General features: G+C 44.9%; 1 protein-coding gene across 1 annotated transcript; it reads right to left on the reverse strand.

The window, feature by feature from the left end:
- Positions 1 to 17802: 17802 nt before the first annotated feature.
- Positions 17803 to 18729, reverse strand: LOC120850181 (the record flags this gene model as incomplete). The annotated part of the gene is made up of 1 exon (XM_040222611.1): positions 17803 to 18729. A coding segment is annotated over one exon (927 nt), but the record flags the coding sequence as incomplete, so codon positions are not given.
- Positions 18730 to 25893: the final 7164 nt, after the last annotated feature.

The following is a 25893-nucleotide window of genomic DNA, read 5'->3' on the forward strand; positions in this document are numbered from 1 at the left end:
TTTTCGCTTGGCATACGCGAGCAAGGTGAATGAGCGTCATAAGGCACAATGAAGACGTGACCTAAAGATATGCGCTTTGGCAGGCCAGGTGCGCTGCGAAACTTGAGAGCAACTTGCTTTTCGAAGCGGAATGACGGGAACTTAATCGAAATTGATACGCGAGCCTAACGCCCGATTGCCTCCAGCCAAATGGCTCACAAATTCTTACCTGTCTAGGTATCTTCTTGGTACTAAACCATAGTTGCAATAACAACTATAGCACAATTCACAGAGCCGCGGGGCCGCTTTCACGGGAACTAACATCTGTATTCAGCAGTGATTTCCCTACACACCCGTAGCGGTGGTGTACACCCCCCTCCCCTTGCTTTTTCTAAAGGCACCCCCTTAATTCGATACGACCCCTTTATTCTCAATCCCCTTTAACCCCCCCCTCCCCCCTCCCCTCCCCTCTCCTCCCCTCCCCTCCCCTCCCCTCCCCTCCCCTCCCCTCCCCCCCCCCCCCCCCCCCAAGCAACATAGTTGACGTGGGGCGCTAGGCTTAGGTCAGTATTGCAGGGGATAGCCCCTGCAATACCCTTCTGGGTCCCATGTCGATGTGGCGTGGGTAAGTGCATTTCAGGCTGCCCAAGCACTAGCCCCGTGGATCCCACTTAGGTTATGCGAAGGCAAAGTTAGCGTGGTTTCAAGAAAAGGCAGGGAGGGAAAGCCCACTTCGGCTGCCGACACATTTACCCTATGGGTTTCACTTCGGCTATGCGTGGGCATACTCAACTTGGGCTACCCGTGCGATTCCCGCGTGGGACCCGCCTCGGGTATATAGGGGTAGTGTTACCACAAATGTGGTCTTCACGGGGGCATGCCCAACTTGGGCTGCCCGTGCAATGCCCCTGTGGGACCCGCCTCGGGTATACAGGGGTAGAGTTACCACAAATATGGTCTTCACGGAGGCATGCCCAACTTGGGCTGCCCAGGCAGTGCCCCTGTGGCTTCCACCTCAGCTATACGTGGACAGAGCTAGTACGAATGTCGGCTCCACGGGGGACCGCGCGGGCAGCCCCAATTTGGTCTGCCTATACAATGCTCCCTTGGGCCACACTTGCTATACGGGGGAAAGGTTAGCATAGATGTAAGCTACAAGAGGGCAAGGCAACTTGAACTACCTGTGAAAGTCCAAAAATGGCACTTTCCGCTCATATTAGGAATATTTACTGGGCGTTCTGATAACTCAACATAGAAGATGGGTTTAACTTGATATTAAATAGGCCAAGGACTCTAACATTAAGCGTGAGAAAGAAACGTTTAGACCGGCAAAATTTTATTGCGAATTTATTACTCAGCGTGTGTATTGAGAAGGTCTAGTTACATGGTGTGAAATTGTTTTACGCAGATAATTTAATTTGACGGCGAATTACACACACGCTCGTCGGAATGTCATATGTCCGTAGCTAGCTCAAGCTGGCTATGTACCCCTATTACCTGTCGAACAGGATTTTGTTAGGAAACGTACACAGTTTTTGTTCCATTTTGTACACGTGGAGATGCCCAATTTTCCATGATCTTGCTCAAGACGTTTTATTGATCTATCAAAGTAGTAATAATATTTCCAGTAGGCACATCTGGAAACTGGGGCATGTTGAATTTGGGATGCACTGAAATAACCCACGCCCTAGGGAAATTAGGAAAGTACCCTAAACAAAATTAGGTTACCGGGGGCACCACATGTGGGCTGCCCAAGTAAGCCCCCCCCCCCCCCCCGTAGGTACCGAGAGGGCAAATACATTTGGGCTGCCCAAGTAGTCCCGCTTTGGGTCCCGCGAAGGAAGCCCGGTGGGCAGCCCAAGTCGGGTCGACTTAGGTCCGAGTTGCAAAACCGACGTGGGACCCACGTGGGTCGCCCAGGTGGGACCACCGTTGGCCCCCCTTTTGAAGCCCACTTTGTGCTACTTGGGACATATCATGGCTTTGGGGTGTCCTTCGCAATGCGAGGGAGTTTTCGTGCAAGATTACATTCTTACGGAAGCTAACTCAGACAGCGATCGCCGCGTAGACAGTGGAACGGCGTGGCGTGGCAATTAAATTCTGCACATGCCAATTCAATGATGGATATATTGGAGTACAGCTGTAAACTTTACCCCTCTGTACTCAGAAAACACAAATTAAAAAAGAAGCTTATAATGCGAGGCTCGCCCGTTCCTGACGGAGACGACAGCAAATCATTTAAACTCCCCTGCATTCACCAGAAAACTTTTTAAATGGCTAATTACGTTCCTAAAAGTCTCTCCAACCATAACACCACCAAGTAATCACGTTTGCATTCTCCATTTATTGCAGTCTATTAGGTTAGATCAGCTTACCAACATATTACCATTACCAGGAATCTATTACAAGGTGTCATAATAAACATATGACCTAGGACGGCCAATCACGGCGGATCGGGTGGCGGTGTTATGCCTGGAGGTGGGTAGATACGGGCAGCTTTACAGTGTGTGACACACTTGCTGCGACCAGGACATGACAAATTTTATGCAGATATAGTATTGAGAAGCATTGAGATCGATCACTTACGTTGGTGCCAGGAAATATAGCTTTTCTGCAGCAATGCCTGGCAATGATCTTATAAAAACTGGTAGTTTTAATGACAGCATTTCTGTTCTAAGAGAAAGACAGAAAAATCTGGGATTGCTTGCTCGTGATAAACTGCACTGTGTTCGCCTTGCACCGCAGCTTTATGACGTTTGCTTTATACCAATCTAACTGCGTTTTGTCAGTTATCCGCAACAATCCACCGAAGCCCGAAATCTTCATTGACCTCCAGCCCAAGAGCGTCGCAACACTGCTGCTCTTCCCTATACTGTACTTAATTCCCACAAAATACTTGTTCTAGAGAACGTCAGACATAACTGGAATAATAGACTCAACCAAGTTTACGTTTTAGAATTGCGTAGCCGTTTTATATAGTTGTCGTTTCTTTTTCATTCTCAGAATTTGCGACTGCCAGAGACCGAGGGGCGTATGGAGACCCCGAAATAAATGTAACGAACCGGTATGTTCACCAATATATATATTTCTTAACATTTATGTAAGGTTCCGATTCTAAAGGCTGCCTCACTTTGTGTGTAACCACACTCAGTACCATAAAGTCACAACTTCCTAAGTATTAAAAGAGCTTAGCTATTACTATCGAAATGTGCGAGGAACGATGCACCTTGATCGAAGTTTTGACGGTGAGAGAAATCTGCACTATCTGCCTAAATACCTGAGGCTGTAACTACAGTCGACAAATTGGTGGGTCGGGCAGCAGCATTAAAAGCACTTGGGCGATCCGAAAAGCCGGGGAACTTGGAGTATACTTCTTTTTAGAAAGTATTTTTGTTGCTACGTAAATTGGCGGATTATTTAGTAAACTTCTTAAGAACTCGGAATGTTCATTTTTACCATACTCTTAAGACATTTTAACTGATTGACTCTACTTCAACTTCATTGTTACCATCCTTTGAAGCATCATTTTAGACCCGTCGAATTCGAGCGTGCTGGTAAGTTACAGGGATAGAAGGAAAGCGACATCTAAAACGAAGGCCGGACATCCTCACCTTTCCAACTGCCAGCTCAGACGTTTATTGACAGTCAGTGCCGACGACGACGCCACACATGTACAAGTTACTCAAAAAAAGTAATTAAGTTAAGTTACTGAGTATTGGCCTCAAAAGTAATTTGAGTAAAGTAGAAATTACTCAAATGGAAAGGAATTGAGTAAATTACTAACTACCGTAAAAAAGTGGCGAATTACTTTAAAGTTACTTTTGAAGTTACTTTTATATGTTTTTATGGTAAAAAGAAAGTACACAGATTTTGATCCGTTAGCGAAATTGAGCTTGCCAAATATAAATCTGCTTGTTTTTCACAGAAATGCTTTAATAACTGGTTCTGTTTCTGCGTGCCTAATTGTTTTGTACTTCCTTGTTTGTTTGGTCAATTATGTACTGCAAATGTGTCATTTCTACTTTGAGGTTTAGTACTGCCTGAGATTGATTTTTTAGACAGTGCAGGCTTGTGTAGAGTGTTGCGTAAAGTACATCTTAAAAGTACTTAAAGGAAAGTACAAAGTAAATTAGACGTTATGTGCCTCAAGTAAACTAGTAAGTACACCGGGTGCAATGTACTTGAAGTAACATACTATAAATACAATATATTTGAAGGCAAAGTACAAGTACTTTTAACACAATCTTTCATGATGACCTTTCATTCCCTATACAGTGTCTTTTGACTGGTATGCATTGCTCCAGGGGTAATCGGAGGTGCATCGGTTTTTACGGAAATGGCAGCAAATATTGTATAAAGTCAAGTCACCACAGAGTAGTTGTACTCTCACTGACGAGCTATTCGACAATCAACTTATATATCAACTTATCTTTGTATCGGTTTTATAGCTGCCATTATATAATTCAGAGAAATGAGCAGATGACATCTTGAAAGAGCGCATTTTCACACGGCGATAAGCTTTCTTTTTTTTTCAAATTCGGGGAATGTACACTGAAGTCGGGAGTTTTACTTTCTTTGGAAGGTACTACAAGTACATGCTCAGAGAATGTACTTCAAGTAAAGTACAAGTTTTCTAAACAGTAGTACTTTAAGTACCATGTACTTAGAGTACTTGCCAACACTGATTGTTCATTATTTTTTATATAAAAACGTTGGGGGAATTATTAAGTTTTCTCGAACGATCTTCGAATCTTCGAAGATCTGCATATTTTAAGTTTTGGGAGGAAAGGCAACGCAAAACGGTCCAGTCTGCGTTGCCCTTTGACACGCGATTCTTCGAGTACAGCACAAACTACGGGAGCACCAGATGAGCTTCAGAGCAGGTGCTGCATTTTGTTGCCTCCTTTGAGTGAGGATGCAGTCTGTGCACCTTCTGTAGTGGGCGAGAGTTTCTACACTGAGGAAAAGCGGAGACCAGCCCTTTGTTCAAATGGGTCTCAAAGAAACTCCAGTCTTCGGCGCTAATCCCGTAGTTACTCGACCCCCCTTGCGTCGTGTCTGTTCGCTCCCCGCGCCTCGTAGCAGTGTTGTTGCAGGGGGGTGTCGGCTCAAGGAAATGTTTCGGAGGTTTCGGAATCCCTACACCATTTTCTCCCCCCCCTCCCCCTTCCTTTGCCAGATGCTTCTCCCTCCTTGCAAATATCACCTGATCTTCCAACATTTTACCTCTTCTGTGCAGGAATGCTTGTTGACAGGCAAACCAACCACTAAAATTCGAAAGTAATTTGTAATTTGAGTAGAAGTTACTGAGAAAAAGTAATTAAAGTAAGCTACTAATTACCGAAATAAAAATGTATTTGGAAGTTACTAAACTACTCAGAAAAGTAGTTAAACTACAGTAAGTTGAGTAGAGTAGTTGAACTACGTACAAGTCTTGAAGCGGTGGCCTGAGTAAAGAAGGAGAAAGGAGCGGGGAAGGGAAAAGGGAAGGGAACACTTGTCGCCGACATCACGACCACGGAGATATTGCCCAGGGTTTAGAGGTGTTACCGCTGTGAGCGGAGGGAACTGACTTCGGCATCCGACAAGCTAAAAGAGGCTGAGCCGATGTTCCCCGTCGAATCATGCATGGCGAAGGCCTCAATTATTTCCCGGCCGTACCTGGACCTGTGGCTTCCAAGTTTCATCGGAAGAAATCAGGATAGAAGTTTGTGCAGGTTGCAGCGTGCTGTGCGATCGGGTGATGGCTCGGAACGGATGGGTTGGAGACCGCTTGTTTTACCTCATCGGCACGCTCGACGGTCTCTTTCGCACCGGCCGGTCTGGCCATTATACTCTGAAGCACAGCGAAACGAAATGAAATACACAGTGCGGCAGGCACGGACATATTCATTGGCATGGTTGGATGGATGGATGGATGTCAGCGGCTGTACCCTTTGTAACGGGTGGTAGCTTGCGCCACCTAGCCTAAACAATCTTTTTACCCCCTCCCCTCTTCCCCTCAATTTCTTTCCTTCTGTATTTCTCTAACCATCACCGCGGGTCGGTGGAAGTAACCACCAGGGTGACCTTCGGGCGATCGGACAAAACAAAGGAATAAGAAAAATAGAAAATTCACCTCCCGGCGAGGGAGTCGCCAATTTTCCACTGGTCCACCTATTTGGCGGTACTTCCAAAACAAGACCCACTGGAAGACAGGGTTGAGATTTCGGGCCGGAGCCACGTGGGACGGAGTCCCATCCCAGTTTTCCTCTGTCCTTCTGTTCCCAGTTTTGCCTTGTCTCAGAGCAAGGAAAGTTTAAAACGGCATGCAAAGAAGTCGTGCGTCTTGTGTCGGTGGGCCCATCGATTTGAGACTGTGTAAAGTGTTGTGGAAGAACGCCATTCAGGCGAAGCGGGAGCTACGACGGCTACTTTTAGGCTTTTTGGTGTGGTCCAGGTACGGCCACGGAATAACTGAGACCTTCGTCATGCATCACTCTTCGGGGAACATCGGCTCACCTTTGCTCAGCTTGGCGGATGCCTAAATCATTTACCTCAGCTCACAACGGTAACCTCTCTAGACGACCTGGGCCATATCTCTATGGTCGCTATTTCGCAGACAAAACCCCTTTTCAATCTTACCTTCTATCTTCCCCACCCTTCCCCCTCCCTTTTGACCCAGGCCGCCGCTCCAGAGGCGGCGATGGTCGTCATGCCGGACGTCCAAGCTGCCAGTTTGGAATATGTCTTGTCCTCTTTTTGTTCTATACGTTGATTGCCATTTATCCCCATTTTAGACTTCTTTTAAATCTACAGAGCTTTGTTGTTGTTGTTTTTTTAACCTTCTATTAATAGAGTGCGTCCTAATTTTCTGCTTAAGTCCTTTTTGATATGGTTTTCTGAATTAAAGGCTGTGAACTCTAATTGGTTCTTACGTTGTTAAAAGAAAACTCGCGTGACTATACAACATCTTATCTCAATTATCTACAAAAATAATTGCAGCTATATTTTCTATTAAAACAAGATGCATAACAATAGATTATCAGGCTTTCTTTTTTGTATTGCTTGAGAGGAGATGGGCCAGTCGACTATTGTCATTGAGTTCTACTCTAGGTAGTTGAAAGAAAATATTAACATACTGTTCTGCTTGAAATACGGCAAAACAAGTTTACTGCGGTTGATCGAACGCCGTTTCGTCGAAGCAAGTTTTAGAGAACGTGCCCGTTTTATCGAAGTACGGTTCAGATAAAACGGAGCCTTAGTTTAGAGAAACGCCGTTTATTGAAAAGGGGACACTGCTTAAACAAGGCTTTCCTGCTTGGCGCGTGGATCACTGGGGCGCGTGTTAACCCATCCCTTCCCCACTGCGTTCACACCGCTCCGCGGCGGCAGTCTGCGGCGGTTCATTACAAAAATGTTACCTCAGCGGAACCATCCGAATTTTCTAAAAGGAAGCTCATCGCCATTCTCTCTAAACTGGGTTTCCCCTTGCGCATGCGTTTCAATGTAAAGACCGCAACGTTTCAGCGGGGTAATTTAAAATAACTACCACAATATTTAAAAGAAATGAATTCCTGTTTTGGTTGCTAAACAAGGAAAATTTATGATAAGCATATGGCCCGAATGGCCGGCAAAACCGAAAAATTGCTGGTGAAATGATAAACATCAACCTGCACCACTGATGCGAATCGAGAGATTACAAGTATAGTAACGAATATATAAATTTCCGGTATATCGGTTATGGTACAGACCATGTCCTCGAGGGCCTTGAACTTACCACAAGTATCGAAATTCCACAATACTGTGAAACTAATGTGACTCGCTTTATTTGTTGAACAAACTGCTTTTAACTTAATTTCCGAAATGCACATTCCCATAGTAAGAGCCACTAGCGCACAATATGGCTTAGATATAATATAAATGCACTTTACATCGAAAATATATGTCAAGCGCCTTTTGTCGGTGCGTGTATTAATGAATAATGCGCATGCGCATACCAAAAAACAAACATTTCCATCCTGTCTAGTGTTCTTGCGCTAATTAAAAGGATATGAAATGTGTGCTTTCTCATTGCGATTTCGACCACTTCTGGAATAACTGAAAAGCAACACACAGGGTTAATGTTGAGCGTTGAATTTCAATAAGCTAAACGTGTTTTTGTTTTAAACTTTTCAATTTGACAGTTCTTGCAAGAAGGCATATTTTATCAATCATGTTTAATTGAAACCAGGAGGAGACAAATCATTCAGAAGTACTGAATACATTTTAGACTTCATAGCTGAGAAAACATTCAGTTTTTTTTTCCCCTCAAACATGTAAATCTACGAAATCTAGTGACATTTTATGTGCCACTGCAATCTTCGTTTTTAGTGAACACAAGTTTCATTTGTTGAGAAGTTAGGTGACTTCACAATGTCCATAAAGAACGCTTACAAATTGTCAGTTGATATGCCATCCTGAAAGAACTGTCTTTGATTGCAAATTTCAATTTGACGATGAATTCTCTTGAAAAATGGATACGTTTCTTGTGACCCGTGACTGAACTAAACAACTGGCTCATTTGCCCAACATGAGCAATTTTTGTACACATTTATTATGTTGCTTATCTACAAAAAATCGTAACGGTGCAGGCGAGCTGGTGAATATTGACCATGTTGAATTAACATTTATTAATTAAATTAATTAATCTACCCCAGTCTCAGGAAAATTAAACATGGTTGGTTATCTACATTTCACTTATTTTTTTTGCATTTCATGTTAACAAAATTTTATAAGTTCGTGTTACATTTTAATAATGTTTAACGTGTCTTCTTTCTTCAAGTGCAACCCATACATAAGAAACTCCTGCGCTGCCCAATGCCCATTTTGCCTTCAAGTTAAAGACCACTCGATTTTCGATAGAAAATCTGGAATATGCAGCGACCATGACCATTAAGACAATGTCAGGCATTATTTTATTGAAATCCTACGCCGTTCACCTGACGATATCGGAACACAACGTCCCAATCTACTGGAAATAAAAGACCCTTCTAGATGGACGTGCTCTCTTTCCTTTGTTCACTGACCCTCTGTGAGTTAGAAGAAAGCCGAACTCAGATTAGGGGGTTTAGGTTCCAGATATATTTTTAAGCTATGCTTTTACTGTGCTGTAGGCATTATTCTAGTGATCTAGAAATTCGTGCTTCGAACATACTATACGTGCTTTTCAAGCGTCTAGAGATTTTTATATTCAGAAATACAAATGTGCAGGTATTAAAACCATATAAGGGGAAACAATAAAAACAGGAACTCTAGTAGAACAAATTGTTTGCGTTTTTGTTCTACTCGCCAGATGTTTCACGGGAGCCTATCATTTTTATGTTTCATTTAAAATTACTCGTTTGCTTTGAGTTTGAAATTTTGCGCTCTCGAAAGCCTTGCCAATGCTGGCAGACATTTCTACACGCAAAGTAACACGGGCACAAATATCCGCGCATGCATACAGGATGCAGAAAAAAATTACAAAATAAAAGGAAAACAGCTTTCTTTGTAACAATAGGTACATCCATAATCAAAAAAAAAACTACTTTTTTTAAAGAAATGCTTGTTAGAAGCTGCCTTGAGACGCAACAGACCTCATGGGTTTTGATCACTTTCGTGTAAAGTAGCGTGAGACCCAAATTAAACTTGGTGGAGTACTTGAGATGAAGACGGCGAACTTCAAAGCTGGGCGTCACACGGGACAATCGCAAGTCAAAACTTTGGAATCACTCAACAGGACTCCAGAAGGCTTGAGATAAAGAGCGCTAGGTTATACAATACCCTCCTCTAAACTCACAAAGCCTGGCAGTTCGATTACGGAGCCATGGGGTGCTCGGTCGCAGATTTGGAGCGCGAGGATCTGGTGGCACAGAGCATTTTTCGGGGAGTCCGGTATTCAGCGCGCAGCTTTCGCAGCGGCGAGGATGAAACATAGTTTTCAAAGCCGACGAAAAAAAGCGGTATATAGCGCGAGGAACGCGAGAAGCACGAGCGGACATTCAATCGCTCGGGACAAGTGCGTTTCGGCGTCTCGCTGCAGCGGAGCGCCCGTTGCATGACTCTTGTCTAATTGCTTATAATCACAACATAATCACTGCTCTCTGGTATCGAGCGGGAGATCGCGATTCAGAAAAACCGATAGAACTAACTTTTCGACAATTTCCAGCCACACCTGGGGCTGGAAATGAGCCTTCAACTAAGTGTTGTTGATGATAAACTCGAGTCAATGTCACCACTTCAAAATATCAATATTAAGATAAATTCAGTTACAGAGAGTTACAAGCTGGTACAGCAATTATCAGGAGAAAACTAGCACGCATCTTGCGAGCGTACCCCATGTTCAACGGCAGTACAGCGCTCAGTGCGCGCTCCATCCAAAAAAAAAATGTTCTGAGCACAGTCGAGAGGATGTCGTTGGGGAAAAGTCTTTTCGGTTTACGGACGCAACTCACTGCCGCCGGAGATCTGGGTCATATAGAGAGCGATGGATCTTAAAGACATTGCAGCCGCACTCGGCTTGCCGGATTCCATACAAACTACATAAGTCCTCGGTCAGTATTCTACGTTTTTTGTCGTTATTTCTGCACTCACCGGGACCCCTAGCAATGGTGTCCCGATGACGGGGAGACTCTCGCCATTTAAGCCCGTGGTTCGAATTAAGTTTGGGAGTTTAAAACAGAGAAGAAAGCGTGAACGAAGTTCGGGAAATGCATGCGCCCAACACCGGCGAAGCCTCTCATCCGGGACTTTCACTCTTTCTAACGCACCAGCAAGGGGCAAAGTGCCGGTAGCCCTTTCCCCCTCTTCTCTTTCTCTCTCTCTCAAAATGGCGCTACCCACGATAAAACGGTCTATACACGGCTCCAATCGCTTTGAGATATCACCATCCCAACACCCCTTTTCAGCCCTAACCCGAAATAGACTTTCACCGGAGAGTGCCCAAACGAGATGGCTACCCAGTCGAATATATACGATACATATGAAGGTTTCAGCGTGCCAACAAAACTTACGAGGAACTGTAGGGGTGGTCGCAGTCTTAGTGGCCAACCGAGACAGCGCCTCGTTTTAAGAAAGGTATCTCACTCTTTGTGCCGAGTCCCGTGTTTCCTCCACCACGCGCGGAAACACTTTTTTCCTACGACACGCCATTTTCCCAAAGGTCGCATTGCCCAAACATCATACAACTCACTTTGTTCGCTGAACACACGATGACAGCATTATCTGCGGGCACGCCTAAGCACATTAAAACCATGTTTGCCTCATAGGCTTCGAACATGTATGCAGACCGTTTTCGTATGACCAATGTGACATACAAGGAAGACCTCAGACAGTGTCTCCGGACTGTCTTTTGTACGATGAATTAGCAGTCTGGCCGCGGCATAAGGCTTCCCTTTGACTCGAGGGCGCCAATACGCCTCGCAAGTGGGCTCAATTTCGTCTTCTGCGCATGAGAAAGGAAGTAGCGGTGACGTCGGAACGCCGAGCCATGATTGGCTGATCGCGACCCCCTACCTGAGCGTCGTCTGCTCCTTTGCAACGTCGTCTGCTCGCAACATCGTCTGCGTCTGTCTCACCTTTCCTGCGACTTTCGGAAGTGCAGGTCTTTACGAGCGAGCTCGACTTCGCCTTTCAGAGAGGGCAGACGATATAACTCGAGCGGTACGTTGTTTTTGTCTAACAACTAGCAGACGCACATCAAGGAGTGAAGTCAAAGGACTCACTGGCGAGGTGTCCCGAGGCGCCAAGGTTTGTTTTCTAAGAACCGAGAAATGAGCGTATAGGTTGTTTGCACATGACGTCAATTCGCCATTTTGTTGTTAGTTTGGTTTTTCAAACAAATTTACTACATTGAAGGATTACATCGTAACCGGTTGAAATGATGTCAGCGGTGCTCTACGCATTTGAGAAGGCATGTAAATCCTTGAAATGCTCGAGTTTGGCACACGCCAGACAGATCGCAACAACAAAATGGTGGACGAAATTACGTCAGTGAAAACACCCTATTGGTGCCCGCAAGTTCCCTCCCAAATACCTTTTTCCTCCTTTCGTGTGCGGCGAGACCCCTCACTCTTTAACGGCGTCTGCGGGTTGGCGCAGTTAACGTCGTCTGCTTTACGTCTGCTAGTCAAAGCGATGGCTGCTTTACCTTTGCTGCGTCTGTCGGAGATTCACCGCTCTTTCACCGGCGAGAGTCACCGTTGCCTCGGGAAACAAGGAGATAACAAGAGGAAGAAATTGACCTCTTAATCTAAAATTGAGGTCAGCGATCAAAGTATAATACGTGAAGGGTTCACAAGGGTCGCGCGGGCATTTTCCATTCAGCACGCCAGCCGGTCGTGGGCAGACGGTCGCCGAGTCGCGGAGTGCCTGCTAGGCCTAACTGCGGAGCTCGCTTAGTCGGTGTCGGTGGAACCGTGGCCGTTGGAGCTTTTCCCTGGTGTTTCTGGATCCAGCGTTCTCGTTCGTCGCGGTCTGTTTCAAGTACTTTTTACTTTTTTCTAGCTGCTTGAGGTCGGGACGCGTGAGAAGCGCACGTAGAAAAATAAACGTCCGTGCGTCGTAGCGACCGCGACGCTGTCGGCCATGCTGATTTGATCGTAAGAAGTGCGTAAAACAGCTTCGGAGCTGTCGTAGGATTTCGTCGTAACCTGCGCAAAACTTACAAAAATTTGTTTCGTGAATACGAGTTTGTTCTTAAGTTTTGTCTTACGCACATTTTTGTCGTAAGATTGTTCTTCCGAAAGTCGCAGGAAAGGTAAGACAGACGCAGATGACGTTGCAAGCAGACGACGTTGCAAAGGAGCAGACGACGCTCAGATAGGGGGTCGCGATCAGCCAATCAGGGCTCGGCGTTCTGACGTCACCGCTACCCCCTGCGCAAGAAGCAGACGAACTTGCCCTGTCACTGATCTCAATGACAATTGGCGGCCTGACCCGACGGCAGAGCCCTCGGGTCAAAAGGAAGCATCCTTCAGGTCGGTGTATAAACCAGCAACGACGTGCTGCGGCCGCATTTCGAACAGCGTTTTCAGAGACCCTTGACTGATTGTGTTTTAGGGGGAGTTAGCCGGAGGGGTCCCGGGCACGTTCGAGACTTATGAACCAGCGTACGGCACCGAGAGAACCCCGCAAAGTGTCTTTTCCATTCGTGGAAACCTATAGTTGATGCTGCACGTTGCAGGTCTTCCACAACGTCAGATCTATATATGGCGAATTCTGTGTGTGCGCAAGACTTTTTCGCTTTCCTATTCTCATCCACGCTCCGTGGCGGGACGGGATTGCCCGGCGAGGCACGCTCCTCGCTTTTGTGGCCGAAGTCAGGAACTTTTGTAAACTGCTCCTGGTCCTAAAGCAGTTTATCCCTCTCATGGATTAATTATAATGACTATATACAAAAAATACAATGTCAAATGGGCACTGACACCCCAAAGGTCGTATTATTTTGTATTGTCTAAAACGATGCAAATTATAGTCATAAACACGCAAAAAAAACGCATCGCAAAAAAAAAAAAATTTTTTTGCACGCGCGCGTGCCTTTTTATTTTTGGCGTTTATATTTCCCGCGCTCACCTCCTTGCTTCTTTTGATCGGTGACGTCAAAAATCAGGAAATCTAGAAGCTTTGTAGGCGACATTTCTATAACATTTAATAACGGCAATCGTAAAACATGTTCTTTAACGCAATTGCCAACGCAATACGGTCCCTCTTTTTGAAATACGAAAAATCAGATTTCGGTGTGATGTCGCTTCCTGGATTTGTATCCTCCCTCGTAAAAACGGTCACCTCCTCCTCGCTTCGGGTCGCGGTGGGAACGGTGGAGGTCCCAAAGAAAGTCGAGTCGCAGGAGACCGAAACATTTGACTCACTGCACTGGCGCGGATCACGCGGGAACTTCAAATTCGGCATTTGGAAATTGTTTTTTTAATTCAGAAATACTGAATTCCCAAGTTCCGAATTTTGAGGGTAATGTCCCGGCATCGTTTTCAATCGGTTCGGATAATAAAAAAAATATGATTTTGATGTGTCAGTGCCCCTTTAAGACGTTCTTCTGAACCATATGTTAAGTAAATAAAATATTTTGAACTTAAAAATAGAAGTGTCTAAAGCAGAACGGACGTGTCCTCTTTTGAGGACAACATGCATTCCAATGGTCATGCAGTCTCGTTTTTGGTGTTACGTAGTACACCAAGACGTTGGTGTTACGTATGTATTGGGGATCAAACACGCTACCAGCTTTATTTATGTATTACAATACTAAACAAAATCCAGCGGCACTGGAAAATGAACGTGAACGTTTCCCGATGCATAAAGCCTTCAAAGCACTCGGGGCAAAGTAGGACAGCGCAACATCCACAGGTAGGGTGACCACCCGTCCCGCGACTGGCGGGACTGTCCCGCATTGAGGGCTTGTGTGTCGTGTTCCGCGAAAAATTCTCAAGTCTTCGAAATGTCCCGCATTTCATACTGCAGTAAAATTCACACTGCAATTCATGGCGCTGCCGAACAACGGGGCACGGGGAAGCGCGGAGGTCGCTGATGATCGTGTGAATCTTTGTGCTACATTTTCTATCCAAGCATTGCGTGAAGCGACTGTCGTTTTTGCAGGAGAAACCGACGCGCATGCTTCGTTGTATCTCTCCCCTTGGTGGCAAAATATTCTAAGAAAAATTGCTCGCCAAAAGTTTCAATACAAAATAATGTTTTTTTTTTTTTTTTTTCAAATGGCTGTATCAATGCGAAAGGTTACTGGTGGATTTTTGTTTCAGTAAAGACAGCCACACAAGGCCAAATGCCTGCAGCTCGCAACGGTCGAAAAAGAACATATTGTTAAAATTCTGTGTAGGACCATGTTATCATCATTTATTATTCCTTGAAGGCCCAGGGGGCATTATACAGGGGAGTGAACACTTAAAAAAAAAAACAAGTAGCAAAACTATTCATCTACAAAAACACGTTGTGATCTAGTTATGGGTTAGAAAAAATAAGCTGATGGCTGCAGAAAATTTCTTGGTATCAGAAAAGGAAACAATTACGTCAGGCAGTGAGTTCCAATCGTCAATGGCCAATGGTAAAGTAGACATTTGGTGAGTGACGGCTGACGACGAAATCGGGCGGAGTTTACAAGAATGGTCGACACGAGGGAAAATGCGGTAAGGAGGTGATTACAAGCTTTGTCTGAGATGACTGTTGTAATAAAAGATCCGATGAAGAAGAGAAAGACGAGACACCCTGCGGCGGTGAGAAAGAGTGTCAAGGTTAGCTGATTGGCGAAGTCCTGATATGCTTGCGTAAGGGGAATAGTCGGAATAAATAAAACGGAGGGCCCTGCTTTGAACGGATTCCAGGTTGTTGGTTAGGTATGCCTGCCACGGTGACCATATGGAAGAAGCGAATTCTAGTTTAGTTCTGACCAAGGTAGTATCAGCTAGTTGTTCTACGGGGGATGTAGCTTGTCTGAGGTTACGGCGAAGAAATCCGAGAGTGCGGTTAGCATCGGCGATGACAGTTGTTATATGAGTGGTCCATGACAGGTCAGATGTCAGATGAATTCCTAGATATTTATACGATGAACAAGCAGTTACTGGGATGCCAGAAAGGTGGTAAGAGGAGGATAGAACATGTGAACTGCGGGAAAAATATAGCGATTTACATTTATTATAGTTTAAAGCCATTTGCCATTTATGACACCACTGAATTATAAGATGGAGATCGTTTTGCAAGGTTAGCTGATCGTGGCGTGAATGAATGGGTCTACATATGACACAGTCATCGGCGAACAAACGTACTTCACAAGTGATGCCATGGTGGAGATCATTAATGTAAATTAAAAAAAAGAAGGGGGCCAAGAACGCTTCCCTGAGGGATGCCAGATGTTACTGTGCTTGTGGTAGATTTTATATTGTTAATAGAAGTGTACTGTGTGCGATTAGTGAGGAATTCAGAAATCCAATTGACTACAGAGGGGTGAAGATTAATATTTCTTAGTTTCATTAAAAGACGTTGATGAGGGACCCTGTCGAATGCTTTGGAGAAGTCAATGAAGATGGCGTCAGTTTGAACATTGGAATCGAAATTTGAGTAAACGTCAGTTAGAAATGCTGTTAGCTGAGTTTCGCATGAGTAGGACTTGCGAAATCCGTGCTGGTGCTTGAAAAGGAGGTTATGAAAGTCTAGAAAGTTTATTATGTTAGAATAGTGAATGTGCTCCAAGAGTTTGCATGAAACGCTGGTGAGCGAGATGGGATGATAGTTGCTGATTTGTTGGCGATCGCCTGTCTTATGAACGGGTATGACGTTAGCCATTTTCCAATCGGATGGAACTTCAGAGAGTTTAAGAGATCGAGAGAATATGTCGCAGAGGAAAGTGGAAGAAATGTGTTTAGTGTTTATTAATACGTTAGAGTTAATTTGGTCATCTCCGGAGCTGGAGGACACCTTTAGTTGATCTATAGCCTTAAGTACTCCTGTACGGTCAATTACGATAGGATCCATGAGAGGGTGAGTGGATTGGCACGAGTCGGGAATATTTAGTAAGTCCTCCTTAGTAAAGATGGAGCAGAAGAAATTGTTAATAGCAAGAGCGCCGTGTTTATCAGAAAGCGGAAGTCCGTGGTCATCTACAAACTGCAAAGGAAGTGAAAGTGCCGGATTGATTATTTTCCAAAACGTCTTTGGTTTTGTGGTTAGTATGTTGGGGAGGTCAATACTATAGAATTTGGTTTTGGCGTGATTTATTGCTGATTTATAAGCCCTAGCGCATTCGTAGTAGGCGTTCCTAGAAGCCGTAATGTTGACAGCCTTAGTCCGCTTGTAGAGCCTTTTTTTCCTATTGGATTGACTATGAATTGTTTTATTGTGCCAAGGGTTAGTGTTATCAGATATAATACGGGTCAGTGGAATAAAGCGTTCGATTAGGTAGATCATTTTATCTTTGAATAGAGTCCAGTTTTCATTAACCGTTCTTTCCCAGAAGTTAACTGAGAAAGTATGATAAAAATCTTCGAGGTTCGAGTTGATTGATGCGTAATCAGCTCTCGCGTAATTGCGAATGAGTTTGCAGTAATGTGATATATGAGGAGCAGAGAGAGAGAGAGTTAAATCGATGACGAGATGGTCACTAATGCTGGGTAAGTATGTGATGTTACTGAAGAGTGAGGGGTCTTGGCTTAAGCATAAGTCGAGTACATTGCTACAGTGATTAGTAATACTAGTAGGCTGAGTTATAATATTTGAAAAGTTGAAATCTAAACAAAAGTTTATAAATTCTTGAGACAATGCGCAACTAGAAGAGAGGGCAGACCAGTCAATGTTCGGGTAATTGAAATCACCAAAGAGAGTAACAAAGGCGTTAAAGTATTTAGTGGTGATTTCAGAAATACACTTATATAGCTTGTTAACAAATTCTTTATCACTATCTGGCGGTCTATAGCACACAGCCACTATTACGGGGGGCGTCGTAGCGACGTACACACATACCACTTCCAAATCGGTAAGAATCAGTATAACCCGGGACGAAATTTGATTTTTTATAGCTAAAAGCACACCTCCCCCCCTCCTAGCGGATCTATCACACCTATACACACGAAAGTTTGGACACAAAGGAAAAAGTTCAATATCGGATATATCGGGGCTTAGCCACGTCTCGGTAGGCACAAGGAAATCTGCGTTGCATGCCTCAACCAAGGAAATCACATCATCTCTTTTTGGTATCAAGCTTCTAATGTTAGTAAATAAAATAGAATGATAAGAAGGTTTGTTACAGATATCACGGCGTTTTGCAGGTTGATTGGGCGACGAAAAACGAAATGAACGCTGGCATTGCTATGTACTTTTTTCCTTCACAGCACCAAGAGCGGCGTCATATACATAACACTTATTATCTAAAAACAGCTTATGACGCAGCTTGTAAGTCGTGCATTTAGGCTTGGCAAAATCAAGAAGGTGACGGCGCGCAAGTCGGACAGAAATGGGAAAATCTTCACTGATGGCTACACGTGTTCCTTTGAGCTTAAATGCAGACGAAAGAATGCCCTCTTTATCCTTAAATGATGAAAACTTCACAATTATAGGGCGACATTTCTGTGGATTGAACGCTCCCAAGCGGTGCGCTCTTTCAATTTTGCTTGATTCGATATTCACGCCTAGGTTTCTGGAACACAGGCCGGTTACCAAGCCCTCGGACTGGGCCCACGTTTCCCTATCGGTGTTAGTGACGCCAAAAAATAGAAGGTTGTTACGACGGGATCTGCCCTCCGCGTCGTCACAACGAGTTTTCAGCTGCGAAAGTTCGTTTAGAGCTGTAGTAAGCTGAGGTTCGGTAGGTGTGACACTACCGATTTCCTTCTGCTTTAGTAAGTCGAGTTCAGTAATTAGGTTGTTAACGCGTTCTTCTAGAGCGGAAGCAGATTTTTCGCTTTCTATATTTTTCTTTGTTAGTAGGTTTACCTCTTGTTGCAGAAGAGCAAGGCTACTCTGAAGTTTCGCGACCGTCTGCACAAGCGTAAGGAATTCATCCTCTTGTTGCTTGCTCATAGGGCCTGGGCTCATTTCTACATCCCCAGACATCAAAAGCAACAAAGCTCTAAAAGATTCAATACACGCTCTAAAAGATTCAATAAAAGCTCCGGGGTATGGAAGCACAATTAGGCAAACATAATTCGACCTAAAACGGTGGCAAGGTTTACGACTACTAACCTGCGGCAAGACGAAAAACATTAGCCACCTCATCGCTGCAAAGCTTCCATGCCCACTGGCGCGCTGTAGCCGGGGGTTCCCTTTGTAGGCGCTTCCGTTGATGTCGCTGTGGATGGCAAAGCACGAGCGAGGTCCTCTGTGATCTTGATCCCAGCAGGAAACACTGTGGTCGACGAGCGCGTGGCGGATGGTAGCTCGCGGCCCGTAAACCGGAGCAAAGCTGCGCCGTCACCGTGTCCCCGGCTGGATGGGGACGCACGCGCTGACACGGACAGGAGCTGCGGCAAGACGCAAAACATGAGCCACCTCATCGCTGCAAAGCTTCCATGCCCACTGGCGCGCTGTAGCCGGGGGTTCCCTTTGTAGGCGCTTCCGTTGATGTCGCTGTGGATGGCAAAGCACGAGCGAGGTCCTCTGTGATCTTGATCCCAGCAGGAAACACTGTGGTCGACGAGCGCGTGGCGGATGGTAGCTCGCGGCCCGTAAACCGGAGCAAAGCTGCGCCGTCACCGTGTCCCCGGCTGGATGGGGACGCACGCGCTGACACGGACAGGAGCTGCGGCAAGACGCAAAACATGAGCCACCTCATCGCTGCAAAGCTTCCATGCCCACTGGCGCGCTGTAGCCGGGGGGGTCCCTTTGTAGGCGCTTCCGTTGATGTCGCTGTGGATGGCAAAGCACGAGCGAGGTCCACTGTGATCTTGATCCCAGCAGGAAACACTGTGGTCGACGAGCGCGTGGCGGATGGTAGCTCGCGGCTCGTAAACCGGAGCAAAGCTGCGCCGTCACCATGTCCCCGGCTGGATGGGGACGCACGCGCTGACACGGACAGGAGCTGCGGCAAGACGCAAAACATGAGCCACCTCATCGCTGCAAAGCTTCCATGTAAGCGTTGACAGGAAACAATAACCCGAAAAAGATTTACTGTTTCTTATTTGCATTTGATCCCTTGAGTTCTGCTACAGTCGATTTTTACGTTTTCAACTTCGACACATTTAATAACACATTTGGCATTAAAAATATATTACTGGGAGTGAAAATTAATTCAGCTTAATTGCTCGAATACAGTTAGCAGGAGTATAAACAGCACATGATATTAAATGCGTTAACAGAGGCCCGGTTCGTGTGCGTTACACTTCGCTTACATTTCTGCCTTACACTTGTTTCACTGGCGTTCATACACTCCCGTTACATTTTTTTTATGAAATCTTTTCACGAAACCCTAGTCCTATACACATTTTGTGCAAAAGGGCAGGCACTTTGTGCAAAAGGGCAGGTCCCTTTGACCAGCACCAGTAAGCTAAGCATAGATAAGTAATTTGTTGTATGGATGTTTAGACAGCGAGAAGTGCCCCATGCGGCGTCTGATGTCTCCGCTGTAAATGATAAATTTTATACATAAAAAAAACTCTGACGCCAACTGTTGACTGAATGCGAGTCCCTCACATGGAATTGTATAGCTAGCTATAGGTGTTGCCAGACCTCACCGCAAAGGCAAATGAGAAATATATGAAAAGAAAATCACCCGCAAGATAATTAAAAATTGCCACGAAACAATGGCTCTGAAATTCGGGACTTCTTGGAGCAAGATTTTGTTCTCTCTGCACAAAGCATTCCAGAGGAGTGTCGATTTGATCCTGGGGGATCATTATAAATCCCTGGAGTAGAGGTGATTAATATACTAAGTTCTTAACAGAAATAATTCGAGGTGGATGATGCACGTACGGCGAGCAAGTGCACACGTATTTGTACACTGCAGGCTGTTTTTAAAGCGGTAAAACGTGCTAACAAAACAGGAATAAAATCATAAAAATAAAACTACACTCGTTTTTACTTTATGAGCGGCGTTCGCGGAGCGTTGCTAATCTTGCACTAATGTGTTGATTAAAGGGACAAGAAACGAATTCTGGGCTGTTTAGACGGGAATTTTACTAATTGCGTAAGTTAAAAGAAAGAGGGTACAAAGTCGAAAGCCTGACTTTCCGCATGAACATGTTAAAATATAGAGGACTATTTCTTGCCTCCTCAAACCTTTCAAAGGTGATGTACACAAATGTGTACATCTAAGACCCTCTCTTTTTTTAGAGGGAATATATTGCGTATTGAGTCATTTTAACAATTTTAGCAGAGTTCTACACTATGTCTAGCAACAAAAGTTTATAAAGAAAATTTTAGCGAACATTTTTTTCACAGGCACTGAGTCACTGGGACGTATGCGCTGAACAACAATCAATCTGTCAACGAACATTTGGATTCGCCTTCGTGGCCATCGAGTGCCGTGACGGCACGTATCACTTGCGATGACAAGTTCCGTAGTGGAAGCTTGGAGTCACCGCATCCTGTGCCTGAGCACGTCATGACCACGTGATTTCCCATTTCGCCTTTAAATTGAGGACTAAAGGAGGACTTTGAAAAATCATTCCATAGGTCCCTTGAAGATATTTGTATGTGCATTAAAGACGCGTTATCTTATCAAAACGTGTCTAAACAAAAAATATCGTTGTTTTTTTTTTCTTGTTTGTACAATTTAATATTGTAGTTTGTTTGTTTGTTTGTTTTTTTCTCTTGGGGCGACCACAAAATATTTTTCTTCAACAAAGCAAGTTAAAATGGTCGAACATGTCGCAGGCAGATAACACACACGGTAACGAGAGGAAAGTGCGTTCCTGTGAGAAAACTGTCTTTCTAATTGCTGTACGTTCTGGTGTTTTATCAGCCTACGGGCATAACGCTTCTGCATAAAAGAAATTGGACATTGTCTTAATGAAAACGTCTGAATAGAGGCTGAGATAAAAATAACATCATCAATAATGTGACTGGATGGAGTAATTTAGGAGCCCCTTCGGAGCGGCCAGAAGTTCGTTTTTGGGGCATGCATTGAACTGTCCAGATAAAAGGCAATGTTGTATTTGCTTTCCCACTTTTGTGTGTTAAGGTTACAATAAAACTGTGAAAATCTGAATTTAAAAGCCTTTGCTTTTTAATTATGAACATCGATGGAATTTTAGATGAAGTTTTGATGTAAAATCGTGTCGGCAATTAAGATACCCACTTAAGAATTGATTTGTTTTTTTCCCCCAAGTTTCCATTCGTCCACTGCAAAAGCTAATTTAGTATTACTATTAACTTTATTGACTGTCTTCCCGAACAAGTTGGTGCATTCTAGCCATATCTAAAGAAGATTAATCGTTACAAATCTCATATAGAAATACAAATCCCCACACAATTGCCTATATGCGGCTATACTTGAATGACCTCCTGTAAATCTTTAATTTAGAAAAAAAAGTATAATGTCGGACGACATACGCAATACGTAAAGGTACCAGAGTCTACCATATTTCTTTGCATACTAGCCGCGATTCAAATTTGAAAATTGTACTACAATGAAGAGACGTCACAACAGCATTTTACGAAGTAAGTTTTTTTGTTTTTTTTTTTCTCTCTTTGTCCACATTTTTGAGGAGTGTGAGTGCAGCATCCCGCTGTGGAGAAGTCTTCTTTCCCTACGCACTCGTCCGCGCTGCGGCGAAGCGATACACAGAATCGAGCTGTCGCCTGCGGATGTCGCTTCTTTGCAGCGCACAAGTGCGTGATAGGAAACGCACTCAACGCAGCTAAGGAACATAGTAAAACTTCACACACTTCCTCCGCCACACGCGCAGGCACCTCCAATAGTGTCCGCGCCTCCGCACGCATCTCAATCGGTACTTGGAGTGCGAATAAGAATCCAAAATTATTCGCACTCGGGCTGCGGATTTGAATCCACCACTATACGCACTCGGAGTGCGGATTAGAATTCACCACTATCCGCACTAGGAGTGCGGATTAGAATCCACCACTATCCACACTCGGAGTGCGGATTTGCATCCACCAGTATCCGCACTCGGAGCGCGAATATAGGGACAGATTTTCCTTATCCGCACCCTGCGTCTGGCGGGTTTTTGTCGCGGGAAACTTTGAGCACAGTAGTTTAGAAGTTCACGGCTTTTTGTTGTGACTTTGGCGTGTTGGCAGCCTCGACGAGTCTACGGAAATATTAGTAGTTCTACCGTGTTTAATTGAGCGGAGGCCTATGTTTCAGAATTAAAATAATTTCAAACGAATGTTTTAGAGCGCAGCTCTTAGGGGCCCGTTCCCGGCTTGAGCGGCGTCGCCGTCGCCGTCGGCGTCGCCGTCGGCGTCGGCGTAACCAAGGTCACTCCAAGGTCACACGACCCCCAAGGTCACCCCAAGGTCACGCGACCCCCAAGGTCATCCAAAGGTCACATGACCCCCAAGGTCACGTGACCCCTCCCCAGAGGTCACGTGACCCTCGAGGTCACGTGACCTCCTGGGGTCACGTGACACACCCCGAGGTCACGTGACCCCCTGAGGTCACGTGACCCCCGAGGTCACGTGACCCATCCTGAGGTCACGTGACCCCTGAGGTCACGTGACCCCTCGAAGTCACGTGACACCCCCCGAGGTCACGTGACCACCCCCAGGGTCACGTGACCCCCGCCGAGGTCACGTGACCTCCCAGATGACGTCACCGGCATCCGCATCGTCATCGTCATCATCACTGATGACGTCATCAGTGACGTCACTGATGACCTCACCGGCATCCGCATCGTCATCGTCATCGCTGATGACGTCACCGACATCTGCATCGTCATCGTCATCATCGCTGATGACGTCATCAGAGTCCGCATCGTCATCGTCACTGATGACGTCATCAGGGACGTCACTAATGACATCATCGGCATCGTCACGTGACCCCTCAAGGTCACGTGATCCCCCAAGGTCACGTGACCCCCCAGGTTCACTTCACCCCCCCCAGTACCCTTCCCTCCTCCTCCTCAAGAGCTGCGCTCTAATTCGGCGTTACAGGGAGTTGTAAGCGGCTTTCACTTTTTTTGTCTTTATTCTTTAAACTAATTAATTAGCATTGGGTGGCGCCCTTGAGATTAAACGGTACGGCGCCTCGGGGATCTTGGAGAAAAGGACATGGGCGATTAGTGTGTGTGTGTGAATGTGTCTGTGTGTGCGCATGGAAAAGGGGGGGGGGGGGGGGCGGGGGGACAGCTAAAGCGCATAAGCCCAAATACCCGCCCCCCCCCCCCCCCCACCAAAAAAAAATCCTGGCAATTTTGTTTTTCTTTTTGTAGCGTTCAACATTTTTATTGGTGAAAGAATAGGGAAAGAAACGAGCTGGTGGAAGATGTTCGACTGGTATTTTCTTGTGCTCGTAGATGATGGGGGCAGTGGCGTAGAAACGGGGAAAGGGGAGGGGCAGGAAGATCAGACATTTCTAGTAAACAATAATTGTTAGAAAAAAAGAGCCCCCAGCTAGCCCAATCTCCTGAATACTTTCAACACCACTAGATGGAGGGATGCCTGAAAGGTCCCTGGCAATTGTTATTGTAGCTTTTTTTAATAAACTGCATTGCGCGTTTCTAAGAGACGACGATAGATGTAATGGCTGTTAAAAGATGTTAGGTGTGGTTGCGTGATCGAAAGTGTCAAACATGCCACAAGGTATATGTATAAATGGTAGCGAAGCTTCCATAGAAGCCCATAGGCGCAAAGATGGCGGCTCATGGGGCGTAGCGCCATCTGTGAGTTGTGCGGCATTGTCAGTAGTCCTGCTCGCCTGTGACGTACAGGAAGTGACGCTTTATTAAAAAAAAAAAAAAACACGATATGACGCAATTTCCTCAACATTGTGACGTCACGATTGTTTTTGGTGTGAAATTTAAATGATTTTCGGCGGTGGCGCGAAATGTAAATGTTTTTTTTTTTCAGATGTTTTACATGCCTGCTACCGTCCTTCATACCTTGCTTCACGCGTAATAGCCCTGTTTGTATCAATCACTCCCATATAATCCCTCTTCCAAAAGAACCAGTTTTTTTTATCAGTTCTGGGAACCACCAATAGGTTACTATCTTCTTCAACTAAGCAGTGTGTTACAGCACGCCTATGAAGGCATACTTATTATTGTAGCAATGGCTTGTTCGCCAAGTAAGGCAAAAAGGCACGAGCTTGGTTTACACAGTTTATTATATACAAACTTACAACACCACCACTGAATACTTGAAGATAGATGTGGCGTTAAAAACGAAGTGAAATGCAGTCTGGACAGCTCTATGCACGCACTTAATTCTCTCAACAGGAGGCACGTTTACGCATTTATCTTGCACTGTTCACGTTAAGAGCTCGTAATTAGATTTAACTATATCAATCACAGGTGGAAGTGCGGGGCTATGCATGTATTGTGCATTTGAATGTCCACATGAATTAATGCTTCAAGAGATTGAAAATTGAGACCTTTCGTTATAGTACATGCGCTCGCCACAAACATAATGTGCTCCACAGCTTGGCTGTCTATGTGAGCGTTAGTACGCAGGAAACTGCCACAAATTGACAGGAAAAAAAGCATTAGAAAAAGGTTATTAATTTGCTCTGTGGCAAATTGTTAGCACCATACTGACTCACTGATTTGATTTTCATCGCAGTTTGATATACTTTTGTATACCTCACACAACCGAACATTAATCTAGGTTTATGTTTCAAGTCGTCACACTGCACAAGAAAACATCGAGGTCAACGCTCGTTCTCACACGCTCTTCAATCATGCACAGGGTGTGTAGGGTGTCTACCAACCTGGAAAACTTAAAATTATCAAGTAATGCGGATTATATTGAAAGAACAGGGTAATATAAGGGAAACCGTACGAAAGTTCCTAGTTAGTAAAAATGATATGCGAAAAGAAAAGATACGGCGTCTATACGACGTATAGGTCCATCAAGTGCCCGAGGGGTAACGAAGCCCGATGATTGCACAAGGATTGCACGTTGGTGCCGCTGCACTGAATAACGTTGCCCGACACGTCACTAGGTAGCGCAGGCCATTAAACACTCCCTGAACAGAAGTAACAGTGAACATTTTATCGGAATAGTCAGGAAAACCTTCGGAAAATTGGGGAATTTGGAATAAGTGGTTTCGTAGACACACTGTCCCATCATTCAAGTGAGGAACGTCATCTAGCACTATACAGCGAGGGTCGAATGAATCTAACATATTTTAAATAGAATGAAAAAATCAGTTTTGCATGCTGTGACACTGAAATTTTGATGATTGATTCATTGAAAACTCAAGTTCATCTAGATGAACCTATACGTTAATTGCAGTGCCCAAACATGCGAAACGAACTTTTACACTTTAATTAAAGTATGCTA

This window comes from Ixodes scapularis, unplaced genomic scaffold, assembly GCF_016920785.2.
Source record: "Ixodes scapularis isolate PalLabHiFi unplaced genomic scaffold, ASM1692078v2 PGA_scaffold4__175_contigs__length_147842914, whole genome shotgun sequence".
In the NCBI taxonomy this organism is placed as follows: Eukaryota; Metazoa; Arthropoda; class Arachnida; order Ixodida; family Ixodidae; genus Ixodes; species Ixodes scapularis.